Source organism: Temnothorax americanus, unplaced genomic scaffold (genome assembly GCF_048541705.1).
Source record: "Temnothorax americanus isolate GAGA-0224 unplaced genomic scaffold, ASM4854170v1 Scaffold100, whole genome shotgun sequence".
Classification (NCBI taxonomy): Eukaryota; Metazoa; Arthropoda; class Insecta; order Hymenoptera; family Formicidae; genus Temnothorax; species Temnothorax americanus.
Window position 1 is genome coordinate 240,977 of NW_027509232.1, and position 24,436 is coordinate 265,412.

The 24,436-nt window shown below is 38.7% G+C and overlaps 4 protein-coding genes and 2 long non-coding RNA genes across 7 annotated transcripts in view; 2 read left to right on the plus strand and 4 right to left on the minus strand.

The window, feature by feature from the left end:
- The window catches only part of LOC143902110 (uncharacterized), a gene marked incomplete at its 5' end in the record, with an annotated part of 285,928 nt that overhangs the window by 218,084 nt on the left and 43,408 nt on the right, over positions 1-24,436 (plus strand). The window lies entirely within an intron of this gene.
- Positions 1-24,436, minus strand: part of LOC143902073 (uncharacterized) — a 140,490-nt gene that overhangs the window by 110,953 nt on the left and 5,101 nt on the right. The window lies entirely within an intron of this gene.
- Positions 128-1,695, minus strand: LOC143902060 (uncharacterized). Its single transcript, XM_077414758.1, has 3 exons — positions 1,594-1,695; positions 1,065-1,517; positions 128-996 (listed from the first exon to the last, which is right to left on the minus strand). Exons 2-3 carry the CDS (start codon positions 1,447-1,449, stop codon positions 698-700), a joined length of 684 nt encoding a protein of 227 aa, XP_077270884.1. The 5' UTR covers positions 1,450-1,517; positions 1,594-1,695; the 3' UTR covers positions 128-697.
- Positions 3,085-5,716, minus strand: LOC143902094 (uncharacterized). The gene is made up of 4 exons (XM_077414805.1): positions 5,701-5,716; positions 5,170-5,408; positions 4,860-5,054; positions 3,085-4,771 (listed from the first exon to the last, which is right to left on the minus strand). Exons 1-4 carry the CDS (start codon positions 5,714-5,716, stop codon positions 4,430-4,432), a joined length of 792 nt encoding a protein of 263 aa, XP_077270931.1. The 3' UTR covers positions 3,085-4,429.
- LOC143902104 (uncharacterized) lies at positions 5,849-8,181 on the plus strand. The gene is made up of 4 exons (XM_077414812.1): positions 5,849-5,885; positions 6,594-6,832; positions 6,948-7,142; positions 7,231-8,181. Exons 1-4 carry the CDS (start codon positions 5,849-5,851, stop codon positions 7,570-7,572), a joined length of 813 nt encoding a protein of 270 aa, XP_077270938.1. The 3' UTR covers positions 7,573-8,181.
- Positions 16,132-23,200, minus strand: LOC143902068 (uncharacterized). The gene is made up of 3 exons (XR_013258254.1): positions 21,939-23,200; positions 17,982-21,837; positions 16,132-17,780 (listed from the first exon to the last, which is right to left on the minus strand). It is a non-coding gene; the product is annotated as an uncharacterized LOC143902068 (long non-coding RNA).

The following is a 24,436-nucleotide window of genomic DNA, read 5'->3' on the forward strand; positions in this document are numbered from 1 at the left end:
TTTATTCTCTGAGAACGTTTAATGAAATCGTTTCCTTTGAGAATATCGCTTCTTTTAATCGCGCGCCGAAAGTTTTTCGGCAGCGTGATATTAAACAAATTAATATTTATAAAGTCAATATACATAAGGTAAAAGTCCCCTTTATGGAACACTTTTGTAGAGGTTATAGATTATTGATTGAATAACATTATTATAAGAGTTCATATATAAATATTTTGAGTTTTGATCGATAGGCTGGTGTTCAAAGATGAAATTAAACTTTGGAAAATTAAAATTCATTAAAAATTCGAATTATTATAAATAAAATACTAAAGCAAGAACCTGTACGTCTGTTGGAACACTATTTTTATAGCTTGTCCCCCCGTTCCATAATCGATGTCCCCTTTTTGGAACGCTCAAATATTTCTCGTTATAAATGATTAACTCGCACAAAAACATCACAAAATAACTTTTTAGCATGCGAAATGATTTTTAATAGTTTAATAATAATAATAATAGTAATAATAACCTTTAAAAGTTAAATAAATAGATATAATAAATTAGCGTTTTTAGCTTTTATTTTAAAATTCTAAAATATTACAGTTTACAACTCGCAATAAAATATTTCTCACAACATATACTTAACAAATGAGCATATTTATCATAAATAATGTAAGTAATAATACTTTTAATAATACTTGTGATCAAACATTCTTTGTTAGATTTCATTTTTAATCTTTTTTTGAATCGCTTTCATTTCTTCTTGTAACTTTCGCTTCTCTTCTGCTAATTTTTTCTTTTGCTCTTGTAGTAACTTTCTTTTTTCACTCTTTTCCTGCTTAATTTTTTTCTGCTGTTCCTTCTCCATCTGAACTTTCCACCATTCTTCAGAGGTTCCAACTGAAGGTAATTTATGTTTTCCAGTAGCTTCTAATTTAATTCTCTTTTTCTTGGGCAAGTATTCAGTAGGCAATGTAAAAGCTTTAGCAAAGCTTTTGTTCTGATCAGCGTTATTATCTGAAAAATATGTAAATATAAATATAAATTTATTACACTTTACTTAAAATCAAATCGAAATAACCAACCTGAATTTGAAAGAGATTCATTGTTTTCTTTACTGATTTCACAATGTCCTGATTCTTTGCTTAAGATTTTAGAATGACATTGAACATTTTCTTGTAAGGCTTCTTTGGACCTGTCACCTGTAGGCCTGGTGATTACTTCCTCGTCAACCAGCTTTTCACAATGTTCTGATCCTTCGCTTAATATGCTAGAAAGACATTCAACATCTTTTGGCAAGGATTCTTTGGAATTGCTACTCGCAGACCTGGTGGCTACTTCCTCAACAACCATCTTTTCACAATGATCTGATCCTTCGCTTAACATTTTAGGAAGACATTCAACCTTTTTTTGCAAGGCTTCTTTGGGCATGTCACCCGTAAGCCTGGTAGTTACTTCCTCATTGACCATCTTTTCACAGTGATTTGATCCTTCGCTGATCACTTCATAAACATTTTGTATGATTTCTGGCAAATTTTCTGAAATATAATAAATTTATGAATAGAAAATAAGTCAGATAAAGACATAAATAGGTTGAAATTTAATTGTACAAACCTTGTTCAGATTTTTCATTGCTTAAGTTTTCATGTGTCAAATTTTTTAAGTTTGCGAGTGAGAATACATCTGATACGCTATTATCATCTGATACGCTATTACGCTGTGATCTTGCCTATGATTACTAAAATTTGTAGGTTAGTTTTGCATTTTGACTCCAAAGTAAAGATTGATATATACGTATGCATACTTACTTGTGTTCGTGATAAAAATGCCACTTAATTATCGTATTAAAAGCCTTTATATAACGATTGAACTAACACAAACTTTTTTAAAACAGATTGTAATGCGACAAATGATTGTTTGCAACATGCGTTTCATAAAACGGTACATGCCTTAGAGGCTAGGTACGTGGACTTGGAACACCTCTCCGAATCGTTCCATAAATACGGACTACAACTAATTTCATGTATCCGTTATGGAACAGTAGTTTATTTTATAAAAAACTGTTTCATGTAAAAAAACACATGAAATAATTCGATTCTATGAACCAAGAGCTACAAGTTAAGCTATTTCCGGATATTCAAAACCATTTAAATGTATAAAAATAGTTGAAACTCTTAATGAGTAAGAAATCAGCTCCTACGATTAGAATGATCACCGATTCGCACGGTTTTCGAGACAGACACAATCAAGTATTTTTTGTTAATACTAATTATTACAAAACAATATTATTGCACATTTTTTTAAAGCAATAATACTTGTAAATATTGATAAAATTTTTATATTCATCAAAGCTCATCATAATTATTTTTTATTTTAATTTATTTAATACTGTTCCATGTGAGGGACACGATTACCCAGGTGTTCCATAAAGGGGTTACAAGACAATTTCCATAAAAAGAGAGGGGATAGGGTTGGCACGAACGAAAATCCCTAGGTAACTCAAATTAATCTTTCGTGAATTTGTAACCCTGAATAAGTAGTAATATGTTGGTTAGGCCGACACCATAAGCGCGTGTTTTGACATATGCGTGCTCGCCGTATATGAAAAAATAATAAATATTTTATAAACATCTTTTTTAGATAGGCTACATGTGTGTCGTTGAAATAAATGTAATAAAAAATCGTACAATAACAAGGTGAGAAAATTTGTATTATAAAAATAAATAAAAAGATGTATAGATGTGTGGATAAATTATACAGTAAGATAATAAGAAATTAATACTGGTGCTGTACAAAATTAACAAATTACTGTTGCTCTGTAATTTTATTATTCTTGTAACAACATTAATGAGCAATAATAATTAATCACTGGCCAATGTATTACAATCAGTATTTATTTTCTATAAGAATATTACGTACATAAACAATATGAAATTCACAGTGACATATCTAGGTAAATGCAATTCACTGTTAATTGCAGCTTCGACGTTCTTCAAATTGGAACAAATTTGTCAATATTGTCAAATGTATAGCTTAAAACCTGTGCGAAATGATGCTAGCATGAAAAGGAGGATGGAAAGGAGCAAAATGAAGAACAGACAAATGTCAGATAAGTAGCTAAACCCATATCGATGTATATTATTTACATATGTTTCGAAGATGCATAAATACAATATGAGCTCAAAATTAACATGTTTTGCTCTCTGGGTGTATGTGCGCACTATAATTTTTTATGTTGGATCAAATCTTTCCTTCGATTAATTTTTTTTGTTCCAGCTCTGGCATATAATGCTTTCCAAAACTTGTAGGATTAATTCACAACAGAAACAATCCAGCCAGCAAGGCAGAATCTTCCAGGAGATACATAGACGCGTATCGAGCCACGTCGATCCCGTCTAAAGCAGTCACTTTCGCAGGACTTAGATTGGAATGAGGTTGAACAGCGAACAAGCCATCAGGTTGCATCCAACTGAGAAATATGTGGAACCAGAGATGACCAGAAATCTGTGTGCATGATTTATTTCGGTCTATCACCTTATTTAAACATTTTCGTCCCGATACTCGTTGAAATGTGATGTTATGCTGTTTAAAAGCTGCCAATTAATTTTAACGCGAGTCCGTATAAATACGAATCTTCTATATTGCTTTCAACACAATTAACTTCAGCTAGCACAGAGACATTTTTGAGTGACAAATACGAAATACATAAGAGACCGAACCGATACACCCTGCGGAATTATTTCTGCTTTAGAAATGGAACAAATCATTTTTAGCATAGCCAAAATACTTAGTCGTCCGGGGGTAGGTTTTTTTGAGTATAAAGGTGTCTTCTGCAGGGTGTATCGGTTCGGTCTCTTATGTATTTCGTATTTGTCACTCAGAAATGTCTGTGTGCCAAAGGAGAAATGGGACAAATCATTTTTAAAAAATCGCTCCAGGAACGTTCCAAACTTCAACTAGCTTTAACTTCTAATATTTATAAATATGTATATGCGTGCACAAGCCTTTGATACTATGGGTGCGTTCGGGAAGACGCTATTAGTGCTATTTGCTTATTTTATCCTTGTTTTACATCTGATGAGCGATAAAGATAGAATGATGCAATAGCGCTAATAGCGCGCTTCCCAAACGCAACCTATATGGAATATTAAAGTAACAATAGAATGTATTACTATATATTTATTTTTGTTTTTTCCAACAAGTTTACTCAGTCTATTCAACATTAATAATAAATCAACATTTTCTATATCTTTTTCTAATTCTTGCCAAATGTTTTTTAGTGTGTTTTTTTTTCTTTTACGTTTCTACGCTCCACTCTCGCCCAGAATTTCGGTTGCTTTAAATAACTGTGTATAGTTTTTTGATGCTCCGTAAGGTACGCTGTAAATAATATTTAATATTGAGAAGTATTATGATTATATTCTGCAACAAAATATTTGCAATAAGGCGTTTACAACGTACATAAAAATTCCACAATTGTCGAATGTTTTTGTAATTGTGCTTTTAGTTCTCGGTTGTGTCTTTCTGAAATGTTATTTGTTTTATGTGTTTCATTAAATATACAGAACGAATTGGGCTTAAAGTCATTGATCCACGTTTCCTTGTAATAAGAGAAAAATGGTTGCAACATCTTGCAATCCTCAAAAATAACATTTTCTATTAGGTGGAAGCCTTCTACTATTAATTCTTTGGGTAAATATGCCAAACATATTAATAATTTTGTTGCCGGCCAACCTAATTCTTTTTCTCTGCCTTTCAAAATTCCGCGTTTATCAGCATTTTGCACCAATGCCTACAATGCGAAACAAATATGAAAAACATTGAATGCGCATTGTATACACATTAATGTATATGTATATTGTTATTATATTTTTTATTACCTGACTGTAATGGAAAAAGCAGCCAATTATTTTTACGTAGGGAAAAACAATTTTTAATGCCTTGTGTTCGGCTTTCTCAAAATCACATATTGCTGTATCTGGTTCAATTTTTATAATATTTACAATAGTTCTTAAAATGTCTACATAATTTTCAGTTTTTCGTCCTTCCATTATTGCATACACAATTGGAAATGTCTGAAATTTGAAAATAATTATTTTATTTATAGATTTAGATAATATATGTAGAATGCCTTTTGCAATTTAATACATTAATTAAATCATGAACTAGTAAATTATTTGTTTTGCTTACTCTATCATTGTGTCTCATTACAATAGTCCATAATTGACAGTTGGTATTTTTCAATTGTGGTACTGTCGCAAATGTACCATCAACAAAGATAGTAACTTTTTTCTTATTAACATTCATAAGTTTTTCCGTTAATACTTGATCAATAAAAACAATAGCTTTCGTATTGTTATTTTTTATGACGAATTCTACAACTAAGGAGGCGTCTGCCGCATCTAGCTTAAGTAATTGCCTCCAGTTATCTTTTTGCAAACAACAATGCAAATTATTTAAATCTTGTGGAATCTGTCCAATATGTCTTTCTTTATGTCGTTGAATAGATCTTTCTATGTTTCCAATAGTCGTTCCGTGCAGCAAATGATCGTATCTATGTACATTAGTTACTTGTGTTTATAACAGCATTTACTATCTACTAAGTCTACTTCAACGCTTCTTACTCACTTTGTAAGTATTCTTTTTTTAATCATTCTTGTTGTTTCATACGATGGGGAAGCTTCGATTTCTTTTTTCAGTTCGCCCAATTCAGGTACAGACTTTTCATGCCGTTCATGTCTCCCACTTGTAATAAATTCATTATTTTTTATTGTTAATCGCGCTGTACATTTTACGTTTTTGTTTTTTCCGGAAACTGCATTCGTAATATCTGCGAGAAAATTCATAATTAAATGCAACAAATACAAAGATGCGTTCTGAAACTCAACCGGACAATTCTGTCCATTGTATGTACGTACTTCGTATCTCCGTTGGAGCTGTTATAATGGTAATTATATCCTTCGTGTAACAGTTTTGGCATTTGAAGCCTTGCTGTATTATATTTTCGCCTTTCTGCCATATTAAACAATACAGCAACAACAAACACAATCTAATTGACACTTGTGCCTAGGAAAGATTGCACACAACAATGGAGAAAAACAAAAGCATTCTTAAAACAGCAGGCATATTTTTTCCCGCCTGCATATAAATTACTACGAGAATTTGTAACGACTATTGGGAACATATATTGTATTTGTTGCATTTAATTATGAATATTTTTCTCGCAGATATTACAAATGCAGTTTCCGGAAAAACAAAGACGTAAAATTAACAATAAAAAATAATGAATTTCTTACAAGTGAGAGACATGAACGGCATGAAATGTCTGTACCTGAATTGGGCGAACTGAAAAAAGAAATCGAAGCTTCCCCATCGTATGAAACAACAAGAATAATTAAAAAAAAGAATACTTAAAAAATGAGTAAGAAGCAATGAAGTAGACTTAATAGATAGTAAATGCTGTTATATACACAAGTAACTAATGTACATATTAGATCATTTAGTGCACGGAACGACTATTGAGAACATAGAAAGATCTATTCAACGACATAAAGAAAGACATATTGGACAGATTCCACAAGATTTAAATAATTTGCATTGTTGTTTGCAAAAAGATAACTGGAGGCAATTACTTAAGCTAGATGCGGCAGACGCCTCCTTAGTTGTAGAATTCGTCATAAAAAATAACAATACGAAAGCTATTGTTTTTATTGATCAAGTATTAACGGAAAAACTTATGAATGTTAATAAGAAAAAAGTTACTATCTTTGTTGATGGTACATTTGCGACAGTACCACAATTGAAAAATACCAACTGTCAATTATGGACTATTGTAATGAGACACAATGATAGAGTAAGCAAAACAAATAATTTACTAGTTCATGATTTAATTAATGTATTAAATTGCAAAAGGCATTCTACATATATTATCTAAATCTATAAATAAAATAATTATTTTCAAATTTCAGACATTTCCAATTGTGTATGCAATAATGGAAGGACGAAAAACTGAAAATTATGTAGACATTTTAAGAACTATTGTAAATATTATAAAAATTGAACCAGATACAGCAATATGTGATTTTGAGAAAGCCGAACACAAGGCATTAAAAATTGTTTTTCCCTACGTAAAAATAATTGGCTGCTTTTTCCATTACAGTCAGGTAATAAAAAATATAATAACAATATACATATACATTAATGTGTATACAATGCGCATTCAATGTTTTTCATATTTGTTTCGCATTGTAGGCATTGGTGCAAAATGCTGATAAACGCGGAATTTTGAAAGGCAGAGAAAAAGAATTAGGTTGGCCGGCAACAAAATTATTAATATGTTTGGCATATTTACCCAAAGAATTAATAGTAGAAGGCTTCCACCTAATAGAAAATGTTATTTTTGAGGATTGCAAGATGTTGCAACCATTTTTCTCTTATTACAAGGAAACGTGGATCAATGACTTTAAGCCCAATTCGTTCTGTATATTTAATGAAACACATAAAACAAATAACATTTCAGAAAGACACAACCGAGAACTAAAAGCACAATTACAAAAACATTCGACAATTGTGGAATTTTTATGTACGTTGTAAACGCCTTATTGCAAATATTTTGTTGCAGAATATAATCATAATACTTCTCAATATTAAATATTATTTACAGCGTACCTTACGGAGCATCAAAAAACTATACACAGTTATTTAAAGCAACCGAAATTCTGGGCGAGAGTGGAGCGTAGAAACGTAAAAGAAAAAGAAAACACACTAAAAAACATTTAGCAAGAATTAGAAAGAGATATAGAAAATGTTGATTTATTATTAATGTTGAATAGACTGAGTAAACTTGTCGGAAAAAAGAAATAAATATATAGTAATACATTCTATTGTTACTTTAATATTCCATATAGGTTGCGTTTGGGAAGCGCGCTATTAGCGCTATTGCATCATTCTATCTTTATCGCTCATCAGATGTAAAACAAGGATAAAATAAGCAAATAGCACTAATAGCGTCTTCCCGAACGCACCCATAGTATCAAAGGCTTGTGCACGCATATACATATTTATAAATATTAGAAGTTAAAGCTAGTTGAAGTTTGGAACGTTCCTGGAGCGATTTTTTAAAAATGATTTGTCCCATTTCTCCTTTGGCACACAGACATTTCTGAGTGACAAATACGAAATACATAAGAGACCGAACCGATACACCCTGCAGAAGACACCTCTATACTCAAAAAAAACCTACCCCCGGACGACTAAGTATTTGGCTATGCTAAAAATGATTTGTTCCATTTCTGAAGCAGAAATAATTCCGCAGGTGTGTATCGGTTTGGTCTCTTATGTATTTCGTATTTGTCACTCAAAAATGTCTCTGTGCCCTCAAAAAAATGAGACAAATTATTTAAAAAAAATCGCTTCAAGAACGTTCCAAACTTCAACTAGCTGAAGTTAATTGTGTTGAAAGCAATATAGAAGATTCGTATTTATACGGACTTGCGTTAAAATTAATTGGCAGCTTTTAACAGCATAACATCACATTTAACGAGTATCGGGACGAAAATGTTTAATAAGGTGTGTGATAGACCGAAATAAATCATGCACACAGATTTCTGGTCATCTCTGGTTCCACATATTTCTCAGTTGGATGCAACCTGATGGCTTGTTCGCTGTTCAACCTCATTCCAATCTAAGTCCTGCGAAAGTGACTGCTTTAGACGGGATCGACGTGGCTCGATACGCGTCTATGTATCTCCTGGAAGATTCTGCCTTGCTGGCTGGATTGTTTCTGTTGTGAATTAATCCTACAAGTTTTGGAAAGCATTATATGCCAGAGCTGGAACAAAAAAAATTAATCGAAGGAAAGATTTGATCCAACATAAAAAATTATAGTGCGCACATACACCCAGAGAGCAAAACATGTTAATTTTGAGCTCATATTGTATTTATGCATCTTCGAAACATATGTAAATAATATACATCGATATGGGTTTAGCTACTTATCTGACATTTGTCTGTTCTTCATTTTGCTCCTTTCCATCCTCCTTTTCATGCTAGCATCATTTCGCACAGGTTTTAAGCTATACATTTGACAATATTGACAAATTTGTTCCAATTTGAAGAACGTCGAAGCTGCAATTAACAGTGAATTGCATTTACCTAGATATGTCACTGTGAATTTCATATTGTTTATGTACGTAATATTCTTATAGAAAATAAATACTGATTGTAATACATTGGCCAGTGATTAATTATTATTGCTCATTAATGTTGTTACAAGAATAATAAAATTACAGAGCAACAGTAATTTGTTAATTTTGTACAGCACCAGTATTAATTTCTTATTATCTTACTGTATAATTTATCCACACATCTATACATCTTTTTATTTATTTTTATAATACAAATTTTCTCACCTTGTTATTGTACGATTTTTTATTACATTTATTTCAACGACACACATGTAGCCTATCTAAAAAGATGTTTATAAAATATTTATTATTTTTTCATATACGGCGAGCACGCATATGTCAAAACACGCGCTTATGGTGTCGGCCTAACCAACATATTACTACTTATTCAGGGTTACAAATTCACGAAAGATTAATTTGAGTTACCTAGGGATTTTCGTTCGTGCCAACCCTATCCCCTCTCTTTTTATGGAAATTGTCTTGTAACCCATAAAGGGGACTTTTACCTTATATGAGATTTTTTTCTACAAAATGTATTAAAATAAATGAGAAATGAAAGGAAAACGGGGGAAGAGGGGATGAAATAGCGGTTGCTTGGTTTCTTTTTAAATAGAACTTGTTTATGCAATATGCGAACATCGATAACGTGACGTCATATAGCCATCGTAATTTAGCCGAGCATTAGTACAGTGGCATTTGCAAGTCAGGTGGTAGCGTATATTAACTTCGATTACCTTGTGCTCTTTTCTTTCGTGAATCGGGTGAATAATTGCCCGTACTTTACCGCACTGTCCGACGCATAATTGCATAACGCGCCGTTGCAAAGCCACACACGTACGTTCGAAGGGAGGAAAGAAAAAGGGTACACGTTTGTGCGCGCGTACACGTACCAACGATAAATTTACATAGCGATGTAATCGCCAAAGAACAAGTGACCGAACAAGAAGATTCTCTATCTTGCGATGGTAGGCAGTAAGGAAACACCTCGCCGGTTGAAACGATACGCTCGAGCCTAACGAGCCGAGGGGAGCGTGATGCAGATATGATTGCAATCATCGATATAGATATAACCACCGGGCAATAATCGCGGATGAATCCGACAATGCATTTTACAGAGTTTAACAGTCAATTAAGGCCCGCAATACGAACGAGCCAAATGCGATTACGATCGCGAAAGTGATTATGATTCGCGTCGTTAGTTCCCCTTAATGAAAGCGGGCATTAATTGTCGAAATCATTAGTTCGTGGAACCCCGCTGGATGAAGCATTGTATATAAACTCCTTTATCTGGTTTTTATTTACCGATAATAATTGCGGAGCAATTATGAATTATGTAGATGTATTCGAGATTTGTATATGTTTAACTGAATTATGAAGAGAATATAGATTGAGATATGTGTGTTTTATGTTGCAGGTAAGTGTATTCGCACAGGCGGAATACATCGCTCACGCGAGGATGCGATACGTATCGGTGAGTCACCCTATATGATTTAATAAAACATCGATGATCATAGAAGTTCGGTGTCAATATATATTGCGTTCGGCTCCGATGTGTTTATCTCAAGCAATTATCGTATTTAAATTAATTCTATGAACATAACCTGTCGGAGTTGTAAATAACGTTAATTATAAATTATGCGCGTGCTTAAAATAAGCATGACAGGTAACGCAGGAATAATAGACATAAAATCACACGTAAATAACATATAATAATGAAAAATTGTTCTAAGCAATTTATAGTTCCGATTAAGCTCTACAAGAAAGCTCTAATAGCATCATAACATAGAAGAGAGTTTAAATTATACTTTTTACATTTATCCCCATTTCCGATGAAATTCATTGCATCTCGAACGAGAACCATCTCCCATGAACTAGCCGCCCTTATTTAGCGAGCTTTCGTGTGGAGGCGTTATTAGCTGGCACGAGAGTTCCTGTTTTCGCATTGCTGAACCCACTGACACGATTGATCGCAATTACCAGACGTTCGCCATTATATCTGTAGAAGTTTGGTGTTCAAATGTGCGTGACAACTACGGGAAGATATACTGAACTATACTTTGTGGACATTTTAACGTGATTATTTTATGGGAAAAAACGGTTCGTAATTGAAACTTACCTGTAAATTATTTTGCACAAAGCACTTAAATTATATACACAAATATCCAAAACTATTTAATAAGATAAATGATCTCGGCGCTGTCCGGAAGTTTACTTAGTCTGCATCGTGTTTCTTTTTCGTACAACTTGTATAATTTTGCTAGACTTATATAATATGGTCTATGGAGCAATTGGATTGTTTTTATTAATTCTAAAACAGCATCAGCTCGATACGTTTTATCTCTAAAAATATACTTTCACGTTTTAATAAAGTCTCGGCCGCGAAGATAAATGTGTTTACGACGTAGGGTACGGTGAAACTGGCACGTTCAAAGCGAGCACGTGGATCTCGCGAGGGGGAACACCGTGTTTCGAACGCAGAGTCGTGGATTCGACGACTCATTAGTGCTAACGCTCGACGAATGACCGTTCCACCTGTCCACTTCGCATGCAATTAGCCTTCCATTTAGGTAGACACGGTCCTCGAAACAACGACCACGGCTATTTCAGTATACGGCGGCGTATGTCGAGACAGATGGAAAGGCCTCTCGATCAGGCGGCGGCACTCAATTTGGAGCACTCCATGCGCTCCAACGGCGAACCTTTCCGCGGTTCTCTATAAATGATCGTTGCGGCATTTGAATGCTGCCCGCGATCGTTATGCATAGAAAGCGCACGCGATTACGGCCCGTTTACTTAATTGCCGAACGAGCGGATGACGTTGAACCGCGCGATCGGAGAATGACGTAACTCAAGAGGGGACCCACGACTAATATATAGCAATTCCGTTAACTTCACGTTGTGTGTGACTAGACACGCTCAATATTTACTTTTATCGCTGATATAAGAATTACAGTCAATCCTTATTTCGCCGAAGTTCCTTGTTTTCTCGCACGAATCCTCGGCTTTAAATGTCTTATTCGAATTTATATCTTAGAATCTTTAATTTTTATGTCAAGTTGTAGCGACGAAGGAATCGATGCTAATCTCTGCCGGAGGATATAGATAACGTTTAACGTTCGGATACGCGCGATGTACAAGCACGAACTCGCTGGTCGCTGGTGAAATCGCCTTCCAACATTATTTACGGTCTCAATGATGTAGCAATTAAAATTACACGATTCAAAGTATCTCTGACGATCGCGGAGTCTACCGTCGTTATCGAGCAGGTGTGACTAAGATCGGCGCGCGGCGCGGCGGCGAGTATTAGCGCGGGCTCTCCCGAGTCTTATGAAGCCGTTGTAAGCTCGCCGCGGGGGTCCCATCGGCGAGGCGTGTTACTTGCCAGCGTGAATTACGCGCGGTTTTGCATTTACACTGAAAACCGAAGGAGATCGGGGCCGGGAAACTGATATTTATCGCGCGCGCGCGCGCGCGGGCGCCGCACGCGCAACCGCAAACGGAGATTCGTCGGCGATGCATGCCGCAACGTCGTGCATCCCGAACGACGTCTCAATCGAACACACCCCGACGTATACACCGCGCCCGGCATTTGCACGCCTGATGAAGTTTTTTTTTTTTCGTTGCCTCCGCGCGCACGCCTTATACGACGGGATTGTATAATAAATACGACCACGATGGCGCCATCGCCCCGGCTTATGAAATACGCCCGAGCGCGGCCGCGCGGACTCCGTGTCTGTGCGCGGGTCTTGAGAAAATCCCAGCACCCGGCGAGATCGATCGCTTTTTTCTTTCGTGGCACACGGTGCAAATAAAATTTAAATGGCGAAGGTAGCGAGAGGAGTAATTACATAGAGTTAATGTAAATGACAGATTTACAAGCATCCGCGATATCGTGTTGGCGTACACACCGGGAAATATTGCGTGTCTGCTCTCGGCTAAATTGATGGCAAATACGCCCGTGTAATCCATTTAAGCGAATAACAAACATGCGCTTAATTCTCAGTAATTCTATCGCTAATTATCGTTCTTGTGTGTTTCCCATTAAATCGGAACGTGTAATAAGATGTTAAGTGAATATCTTAAAGTGAAAGTGGATTAGAAGTTATTTTCTTTCGCAATCTTTTAGCGTATTATTTTTAATGTTTTTATTAAAGACTTTGTCATATCAGCAATTTTCTCGATAAGTTCTGGTAAAATGAACTTTACATCCCGAGGCACATCCTTCGTCTCTATATCCGCTTGCTCTTTCTAATAATTATAACTACCCCGCGCGCGCGCGCGCCATATATGTGCTACATATTTCATGCCAGTCTGTCCGTGCCTTGAAATAGCGCATTTCCTGGTCTGCATATCGACGCTCGTCCATCAGGCCCGAGCGCGATTTGATCAACAAATTGGTACAAATCTCCGTCAGGGCCGCGCTACGGCTGACCCCGACTCGATCATCGATCGATGCCAGTTTGAGATGCCGGGCCGCGTATAGGCCCGGTATCGCGGCGTAATTAATGCTCGCGCATCAATTCACGCTAAGAGGGTCCATGAATCCGATGCGATCCTGGAGGCTCATCAGGGTGCGATCGCTATAGGTTCAAGACTCCGGTGCGCTGCACGGTGCGGAAAAAGCTGTCTAAATCACGTAGGGGGGGAGAGGGAGTCTTTTCCGACCGCGCGCGGGCCCGTGGCCCGTTTGCTCGGCCGACTCAACGTTTGTCCGAGGTGGTTCTCGCACGTGCGTTTACGCGCGCGAACCACGGCGCGGCGGCGAGATTGGGATCTCGAGTCCGTAAGCGGGGAGAAATTAATAGCTCGGTATTAATTCTCACTGATTCTACCACGAAATGACTGGTTGCTTGATTCCATCAATCTGCGCGAGTAATAACAGGCGTGCCTCCACCTCGCCTCTCTCTGATGGTGCGTCCGTGATGGTAACGCGCGTGCGGGACGGAGTACCGGTACGTCCGTCTTACGAGCTACGAGTAATACCTAACTCGGTATCCTTGGTAAATATGGGCTGGAAGTACGCGAGTGGAAGATGGTTCTGTTGCGAAGTCTATAGGAATACTGTAAGTCTGGCGAAAAGACTGCCGCAAATTTTCAATAAATTCTATTCTCTATATGTGGCGCGAAGACACGCGTAAACGTCTAAAAATGACACATTTGACTGAAGCTCGTTTTACATGTTTTGTTGCGTGTTAAAAATTAACGCGTTTAATTGTTTTAAATTAAAAATTAATACGCTGAACCGTTGTAAAATGACGTGATTTAAAACGGCAAGAAATCTGTAAGAAGAGCTTCAGTTAAAATAACACACTTGCAGTGATCGTAGGTAATTTTGCCTAATATGCTTAATACAAAAGGACCGAGACGCGAATCCTAGCTTCTCTAAAATGAGAAAGTCGACATCCAACGTTTCAAGTTTATATAATCAACGACGCATGATCGCGTTGACATCACACGATCGTCGAAGCGACAGCCCTCAACATCTGCGGGTCGACCGACCTGTCGAAGATTTGACTTATCCGCGCTTCCTCTCGTTCGCGAAACGCGGAGAGAATGTCGGGAGTAATGTTCGAGCAAGCGAGCCGGGAAGATCTATGCCTAGGATGCCTCGGTAGGGTTTCAAGCGAAATCTCCGGCTCGCGATTGTCGTTTAAGCCGCCTCTGCGGCGTCTGTCGGCGGCAACCGGTACGAGATGCGCTCTCGTACAGGTAGGCGCGCCGCTAAGCGCACAAAGCAACGTCGTTGCGAGCGGCCGTGTTACTCCCGGAGCATGCTGCTTTTATAATGGAATAGTTCGTGGCGAGAGCGATTTATCGCGACTATTTCCATGTCGCCCGCTCGCCCGGATACCGCCTCGGTCCCCCGCTCGGTTCACCCACCGCGCGCGGTCAGCGTTGCCGGTATATTCTTCTCGGCGAGGTCGCCGCCGTTTTCCCTCCACCGCGCTGGCAAAGAGCAGCGTGCAACCCTAGACTATACGTTTTAAAGTTCACCGCTAACAGACTTGCGGGTTGAACGGTTATTGAACGAGCTGTTTATTTTGAGAATGAATGTTATTACGACGAATTTAGAAAACTTTAATCTACGATATCGATCTGCAAAATTATTAAAAATTCTCTTTTTTTTAATTATTGCGTTGAATGTTTTCTTTTTGTCTCAGCACTTGTTTAGTTATTCGAATTTAAGAGATACTCTCTTCGATAATATTTCGATCTTGAGATGAGCTCGTCGTGCTGTTTAATTTGCGATTTCAATATTCGACGGGCGATCATTCACGAATCCTTGTCGATTCCTCGTAGCAAAGGTCGAGCTGCATCCTCTCCCTGTCGAGGAGATCGAGAGCGCGGCGTGTATATCGGTGAAGGTGTACTTGAGGAGAGTGGGTCGAGGCATGGATGAGGAGTCGTTGAAGGAAAGGTGAGCCTAAGCGAGCTCACCGAGGTCGCGGCCGTGCATATTCCGATCCTAACGACGACGCCTCCTCCGCTCCGCTCGTCCGCGCGGCAGATCTCTCGGGGAGGCTCGCTGTTGCTCGTAAATTGCGCGCGGCTACCGACCCGCTTTCTCGTTTACTCCCGATGCGGCCCCGCGCGCGATGTGTATGTAGATTGCCGGCCGATTTTTCCGGCCGGGGTCGCGCGATCTCGCGCCGTTAAATCGATATAAAGCGACTCGGCCGCGCGTGTGTCGTAAGAGATCGCGGAAAACGTGTCTCGAGATCCAGACGGACGAGCAGCTCGTCGAGACTCCGCGGCGCCGTGGTATTCCGATAATTATATATTGGTTCGTTCCACATTTGCGGACTTAACTCGCGATCGTTAGCGGCGAAAATTCTAATGCTCCTAATGTGAGGGATTTATCGAATGCCGCATCGCTAATGAACACACACACCCACATTCGTTCCTCTTACATAATTTTTTAAAGAGGAAATAAAAAAGATAACTTATATATATTTTAGAAGCATATAGCATATCTAATTTTCTATTTCAATATGCTACTAATTACTTTTAGAATCATATATTCAACTTATCACATTACATTTATTACAATAATCGCGTGAGAACAATTAACCCTCGCAGGTCACACTTATTTTTTACATACGCGTAAGCCACACTGAGGTCGGAGGACTTCAGTCATTTTTTGCTCATAAGTTTTAAAAAAATCATCATATTTTAAATGCCTCTTTTTTCAGGTCTCTGAGAATTACGACGGTAATCTCAGAATTTATAAATAAAAATTATTACCAAAAAATATTCATTAAAAAATATAAATAATAGTTCCAACCAAAATATCGTTGGGATCCCTGAGACCCCAGTGTGGCTTTCGAGGGTTAATAACGATTAGTAATAACTTTTTTGTAGATGCAAAAAAACGGACAGTAGAATATTATTAAATTTTAAAATCTTATTTATGCAATAAATTTTATTATATACATGGACGAATAATTTATTTCCACAATTTGCACAAGCATAATCAAGTGACCGCATACAGTATCAGCCATGTGTGAAGGTATTAATAATACCCGGCTTATTTTCCGCAGCGGATATAACAAATGTAACCTCGATAACGCGATGGCACGAGCATCGGTATATTAACGCGCGCGCGGTATTAAACGGCCCTTAATTAGTCGAAATTGACCGCCGCGATTACCGGCACGTATTTTAATGATAAAATCGTCTTGTTTGCGGTCTTTATCGGGTAGCCGAGACGGTCCGCGGATAAACGAATGTTTCTCCGATAAATTGGCATTTACATGCGTCGTTGATAAGGTAACTCGACCGGTCGGCGGCGACCACTTTGATAATACTCCTTACGCGATCGCTTACGCGACGTCGAGACTGCTCGCGCAAATTCTTGTTAAAAACGATTTTACATATTATTACCGGGATGATAGTGTTATTTTCACAATCAGTATCGGACAATAACTCGTGAAAAAGCCCGCTAGGATTATTAATATATCTAAATATATCCATATACAGATTTATTAAATTACTTATTTATTAACAGATAACGATGAGTTATTTGAAGGTAAAAATATCATGAAATCTTGTTATTTAAAAAATTATACACTTTATACCATATTATTATATATTTAAAAAAATTGAAGAACACACACACAATTTGCTCTAAATAAGTACGATTATTATAGATATGAAAAACCAAGACCTGTTTGCCGTTTCCTTCTCACTCATTTCTCACACAATTTCTATCATGTATTTAGTAGAATCGAAAAATCTCTGGCGAGCCTAACTGCTGTGCCGTAACCGTAGTACGTACACACACTACGCGCGTGTGTTTCTTTGCGGTGAGCACACGCGGGGGATGTCTGTTTGATTTTAATTAACATTAATTTGCATAATAGCAGAGGTTAGAGCCCGGCAGCAAGACGCAGCGAACGGGCCTTCTCCTCGACGCGGCGCGGCGCGGCGCAGCGTTGCGTCACCGGCTTCTCCTCTCTCGCGAGTCCTTTTGCCGCTAATACGATACGACCAGACTGCTGCTCACAGATCCGTGATCCCAATCGCGAAACACGCACTGCCTTGCCTTGCATCGAGACCTACTGACTCGTATTGCTTTGCGTGCGGGATATTAATCAGCTCCAGACGTGCGATCACCTGCCGAATATTGGTCGAATATAATTATTCTAATTTAATAGATATAATGACGATATAATTCGAAAGAAAAATATTATGAGATCTTGTTATTTATCCAACATTTTACAATATTTTTATACAATGTTATTGTATAAAATTTATATTTATACTCATTAGCACATTGTTATGTTATTAATCTGAAGAATATAGAACGGTAATTACATTTCAATTACATTCCTGGTGAGGAAATGTGTGTCTCGAATGCTGTCGAATTGACGTTCAAGAAACATATCTTCAATGTCATTGAATTATTCGCGACGTGGAAGAAGCTGGTTCTGAAGTATTTTTGACTAAACCTCAAGGCTTTATGTATTTGAATATCGATGCGCTATAGAATCCCGTCGACCCGTCGTTTATTTTCTAATTTGCAAACTGACTTGCACACACGACGGCCGCACGTGCGTGTGCTCCGTCGTGCACCTCGCGCGTCTGCATCCACCGCTGCTCCTGCTCGATAATCACGGGCGACTCGATTTTGCAAGCGCGAAGACTACTTTTACCATCGATCGTCTCGTTACACACGTACACGCCGGCAAGTACTTTACTTTCAAATCGAACGGCTCTCACGTGAGAATTCGCATAATACATCGCGCCGGACACCTCGCGCGATCGTCGTTCGCGTTGGATTCGGTCGATCGACGCCCGTTCGACCTGACAGACACTCTTCTCTCTGAATATGCATGAGAGGCGGACGCACGCGGGTCGTGCGCGAGCAGCGCGAGTTTGCGTGTCGTTGTTTCGCAATTTCTAATTGGTCCGCCGGGAGATACGCATTAACCGCTTGTCTTAAAAGTCGGCACGGAATAACGTCTCCGCGAGGTGAAGCTTATCGCCTCTGCGAACGCACGTGCACACGTTTCGCATATTCCGCAACGGCTTGAAAACGCTCGACGTTGAAAGATAAATTTTACGTATTCTGGAATAAGATGGAGACGCATGTGACAGGCGATTGTAATTCCAATTTTTATGTTTATACATTCGCGAAAGACGTATATAGAAAATAATTTATGCGAATTAATTTAACTATTTATATGCAAATCACACAATTCCTCGTTCCGAAAACTCAATGTATTTCACTCATCGCGCTGTTAAATATCGAGGGTGAAATTTAAACCGATACCTTGAGTTAAATAACAATTTGTTATTTTTAATATGTATCAAAATTTATTATTTTAACTTTATTGGTTTAGTTAAATTAACATTGTTCTAAATTAATGACATATTGAGCAGAAGAGCAGTGGCGACCTTAAGAATTGGTTAAATATGACTCAAATTGAGTATCATTTGACACTATGAATTTAACAGTGTGTAAATCGCGTAAGTGTTACGTATAATGTACTTGAATACGGTCCATGCCGATTAAACTCAAAGCAATAATCGAGCAGTTAAGTTCTTGCCACGTGAAAATCTTCACACAGTCGATAGCATCCGCTCCAGTTTTCGTATACAACTTTTCTAATTGGCGTGTCACGTCGCGGTCGCGTCGGTCGTATCGGGCGCATCGCGTGTGTCCGACTGTAATCGTCCGTATATTCGCTGGACAGCGCTCGTTCACGCGCGTAGGCTCGCGCGGCTGATTAAAACGCAATTAGTAGCCGGGGCTCTGTATAAAGTCGGGCTCCGAGCGCGCAGCGCTTCGTGTTACGCGATGGAGATTTTTTCGTGGCCGTTGCAGTTCGCGCGGCTAATTGCGCCTCTCGCGATTCTCGCTATATGGCGTGACGGGACCTATTATCCGTTTCCCTTATCTGCGATCGTCTAACTCTCTTTATGTATTAGGCCCCCCCCTTATCCGCGCGACTTTATCGCTCGCATCATCATCGTGTAGTAATGAGGATAAGTAATCGCTCTCCGACGTAGTCGGCAGGGTGTATAACGTTGTAACGTATTAATAACAGTAATTGCCTGCCCTTAATAACCGTAATTGCGTCTCTTATGCTGATGACACCCAGCAGTTGTGTGATCTTATCTTAATCCGGGGCGATACGGAAAACTTAGTCTTTAAGCATAATGTCGTGATACGCTCTCGCCGCTCGTCCTCGTTTATTAAAAGGCTAGACGCGCGTTATACGGAAAGATTGCTTAATTGAAAACAGATTATATCGTAAGAGATTGCATTGCACCTTTAAGCGCGCCTTATTTTATTACAAATAGGAATTGAATTGTGATTTCGTTTGTCAAAGATAAATTGATATTCAATTAGAATATAGTCCTCCAAATTTAATTGTATAGTCGAGCATTAAAGCACGCTTTGTTCTTTCTCGACGTTCACCGTAATAAAAGTCAATCGGCAGCGAAAGGTGCTCGTTCTCGACGATCTCGCGCTTTTATCGCGCCTTTGCGCGAATGACCACAATGTGCAATTCAGGAAGGTACCGTTTCGTATTTCTATATATCATTCTACGACAGCGGGCGATGCACGTTCGCCTGTTTTGAAACGGCTCTCAGGGCCGCGCGACGACGGCGGCGATGGCGTTACGATGGGTTTTCTGCATATCAACGAGCTATTGGCAAATCGCAACCGAAGGAACGAGAGAGAGAGAGAGAGAGAGAGAGAGAGAGAGAGAGAAATGGAGTGGGAGAGGGAAGCGGACCGATTCGATCCGATCCAGAGCGTTTGCCGATCGCTGCTGTTGTTTCAGATAAAAATGTAGCCGGCGGCGGAGCCTCTCGCGTTCTCTTTCTTGCGAGATTACCTTTCACGAGGTGTCTGGTCGGAACTCGCAAATATTGAAAAGAGACGTATCGAAGGGAACTCCAGCACGGGCTCGTCATTATATTCCTGCGTTTTACGTAACGCATTAGATATCACGTAAAAATATACTACAAGACGATATTGCGTAAGGTAGAGCGAGATATTGTAATCTGGTGCGTTTAAAAGGATTTTCTACGGTTATCGAGTACTCTCTTGAAGCGAATCTTTCATCAGGACCATCATCGAGATGTATGTTTTGTCGATTGTTATAATTTAGATTTTCTTAGCATTTCGTAAAATTGATATCGATCTGTTTCAAGATTATCGCACGTGAGAGTGTCCCGATTAAGAATCACTACTGAGAATGCTCCACTTTCCATCTCTTTTTAGCGATCTTCAGGTATAGACGGGGTTTGAATATAATCATCACGCATATGAGTGTAGAGATGGAATAATACCCAATTCTTTTTCGTATACGCCGTTGTAAATCCCGGTATGGATAATGATTTTTTTTTGCACTTACGTCGGACAGGCTTAATGTAGGATGAAAAATAGAAACATGAAAGAAAGATCACGGAAAAATGAAAGGACTGAAGATTAAGTTATCAGCGTATTCACGAACGATGCTTTCGCTTTGCGTAACGATGTAAGCGTCTCGATTTAGCCGCGCCGCGCTAGAAACTTTTTCTTGCGATTCTATACGCGGACTTCTTCCGCAATCATACTTTTCTTCGATACAATCGCATTTGTCACGATTGTAAACTGTCTTCCTCGGTTGATGGATTGAAAGCGCGCTTGACTAGAAAATGGAAGGCTACTTTGCCGGTGTAAGTATCGGCATATTATATAATTGTGAAAGGATTACAACCTATTAAATTTTTTATTTTTATAACAGTTTACGTAGATTCTCTTCATGTGCAACGTGTATTAACGATGTCTCGTGTTGTTAATGAGCGTTAAAATAGATTCCGATGTTAATTTTGTGTAGTAAAAATTAAGCCTGCTATATTTCTTCTCTCTACTATTATTTTAATTCGTTACAAATTCTGTTATCGGGCCGTTTCTGTACGAAATCGTTTTCGTTCGTCACGATCGCGCAAATTGTCTTCTCCGGTAGAGATCTATTAACGGATGCGGGACTGACGAATCCTAATTTGAAGTCGTCGAGATGTAATAAGACGACGCGAATGCGAGCGTTTTTTCGATGGCTAATCCGACTTTTCTTTTCATATTTTTTGAACATATCCATTGTTATGACTGGAATATGGAGGCATGCAAGAATTTTGTTCAAACCAGTACATCCAAGACCAGAGTGCATCGCACCTACAAACAAATTTTTTTATTATTAGCGATAACATAAAATATTATTAAATAAAACAGAAAAATTTGTTATAATTAATTGCAAGCAAAGACTCATATCTTACCAAGGACAGCTTGAAGATTCACATTTGTGTAACAGTGGCCATCTAAGTCAACTTTCTTGCCAGTGTTAACCTTATTTTGAATTCCACATTTATATGAGAAAAGTATTGAGAAAAGTCCTTTGCGCACTTCATTATTTATATCATCTAAACTCAAAACTTCTTTGCAAGCACAGCAGTGTAGTGTTTGCCCCATACTTTTGAGGTTAACAATATGATTCCCCTCATCATCGCTTTCTTGCCTGGTACTTTTATTGGTTTTGCTTTTTCTGGCTGCTATATTATACGCTATTTTCCACAGCTTTTTTCACTCGTTCAGCCTTTTTCTTTGAAACGAACCTTTCACGTTTTGAACGCGGTTTTCCAGACATTTGTTCTAAACGTTAATTTACGCAGCGTTGCCAAATCTGAAATTTTTTACACGCGTGCGCGGAGAGAGTACATGGACAGGCCACGTCTATGTGTGCGTGTACAGTTGCTCTAGAAAATCCAATCTTTAAAGTGGAGAAGGGGAATACGCGGAGAACCGTAAGCGCGCGTCTATACTTTTTGCTGATATTTCAGCACGACAACCCCCTTAAGTTGCGAGCGTGGATTAATTCGCCACTTTGCGGCGCGCGGGCATAAAAGTGACGATCGCGATAACGGCGGTAATAAACGGCGCGCGATATTATATCCGCGGAAGCATCGCGCGCGTTCGACGCCTGAAACGTGAAATTTAACGAACGCGGTTCGCGCCATTTACGCCTGAAGAAACGCGCGCGACGTGATTTATTGCATTTTGTGGCGGGCCTTCCTATATATCGCGTGGGCCCCGCGTGCGCGCTCTCCATAGATACGAGAGTTTTGCTTACAATGAAATATCTGCCGGTAATGACGCGCCGCGCGATTTTTTTCCTCCGCGATTATTCCCTCCGCGCGACGCGCGGAGGCGATTTAATAAATTCTCATATACGTGCGGTATAAGTGCAGGAGCTTTGAAATTACCATTAATTATGATAATTTTATAGCCGCTTACGTGAGGTACATTTTTCTTTCGCTTGTCAGACAGAAGTCAGGGGAAAGTCTTTCTCATTTACAACGGGAACGAAATTTCTCATTCTGGACGTAAGATGATTACCTATTATAAACCCACGTTCTAAATTGCTCTATTAGTATAGTAATTTTACATATTTTTTTAGTCACACATATACATATAAAAATCCTTGATGAATCTTTGAAGTATCTTCTTTATAAACTTTAGAATCCACTTTCTTTCTTATAGCAATAGGAAAATATCAGCTTATTAAAAAGATCGTTGCAATTTATGATCAAAATAATATAATAAGTATCGTTATTCGAGATGATAGTATTACTTATTGTAAAACGTATTAAATATTGTAACACGGCAGACTTTTGGATTTTTCACAGTAATGTCTTATCGTTGAATAATTAATAAATGAGCACTGTTTTAACGGAATTTTTCGGACTGCAAGATCTCGGCGCCGTCTAATCTAATTAATTAATTTAATGAGATCGCAGTCGTAGCAGACAGGAGGATTCAGTTGTTACGAAACATGTAGACGTTTATGCATGTTTCGTGAAGCTGTGCAATGATGATCGAACGGCTCTATATCTAGAGAGACAAGATAAATTATAAGATTTAGAGAATAAAAACTATTATGCATTTTTTCTCTCTCTCCCTCTCTTTCTCTTCTGAAACATTCAGAATTAAATTCATTAGCAAGGTATGGTTTCTCATCGTAATCGAGATTTAACCCGATCTTAAGTTTTTCCGCAAAATTCGCCATACGGAAAGTTTGTGACTTTTCTTTCTCGCATTTTCTGTTAGTTCCTAACGCGCGATTTCTCAGGCTTTCGGCCGGGGCGATGTAAATCAATGAAGCGAATTACGCAACGCGTGCGTGTACGTACGTTAGTGTGCACCGGTCTCTTTCTCTCTTTCTCTCGTTCGCCGGATGGAATAAAAGAAACTGGGCTGATTTGTAGATCGTTCGCGTGCGGTGCGTTGTAAAGCGCGCGCAGATTGAAATCAGAGATGCGACCGAGATTACGTGGCGTAAGCACGGCGCGTAACGTGGAGGATGCAATGAAAGGGATACTGTTGTGGAGCAATGCCGTGAGCCTGGAAAGAATCGCCGGGTCTTTTTTTTACCCCTCCGCCGTCGGGCTGGTCGCGGATTTATGTGCGCACTCCTTGTGCCGGCCCCCCCCCCCTCGATTTAAAGCCGATTTCATTCGCCACCGCGTTCTCGAGACAGATCGGTTAATTTACGGTATTATTTTGCGGTATCTCGCGCGCGCGGACGTCTTATGAGATAATTAATGATTGGTGACTGTAATTCATGGGAACGAGGAAATGAACGGAGAAACGCGCGCGGCGTCAAATGATGTAGTAACTGCGAAAGGTTTTATCAAAGCGATCAAATCTTTCTGTTACATTCTATGAATGGCTTTCTGTACAACTGGAAGAAAAAAAATTTTTCTCCAAAATGACAGAA

Coding starts and splice junctions, on each gene's coding strand:
- LOC143902060 (XM_077414758.1), bottom strand. CDS start 1,449: ATGGTCAATGAGGAAGTAACTACCAGGCTTACGGGTGACATGCCCAAA. Junction 997..1,064: donor TGAATCTCTTTCAAATTCAG/GTTGGTTATTTC, acceptor CATATTTTTCAG/ATAATAACGCTGATCAGAAC.
- LOC143902094 (XM_077414805.1), bottom strand. Junction 5,055..5,169: donor TAATGAGACACAATGATAGA/GTAAGCAAAACA, acceptor TTCAAATTTCAG/ACATTTCCAATTGTGTATGC. Junction 4,772..4,859: donor GCTTTTTCCATTACAGTCAG/GTAATAAAAAAT, acceptor TTCGCATTGTAG/GCATTGGTGCAAAATGCTGA.
- LOC143902104 (XM_077414812.1), top strand. CDS start 5,849: ATGCGTTCTGAAACTCAACCGGACAATTCTGTCCATT. Junction 5,886..6,593: donor ACCGGACAATTCTGTCCATT/GTATGTACGTAC, acceptor GTTTGCAAAAAG/ATAACTGGAGGCAATTACTT. Junction 6,833..6,947: donor TAATGAGACACAATGATAGA/GTAAGCAAAACA, acceptor TTCAAATTTCAG/ACATTTCCAATTGTGTATGC.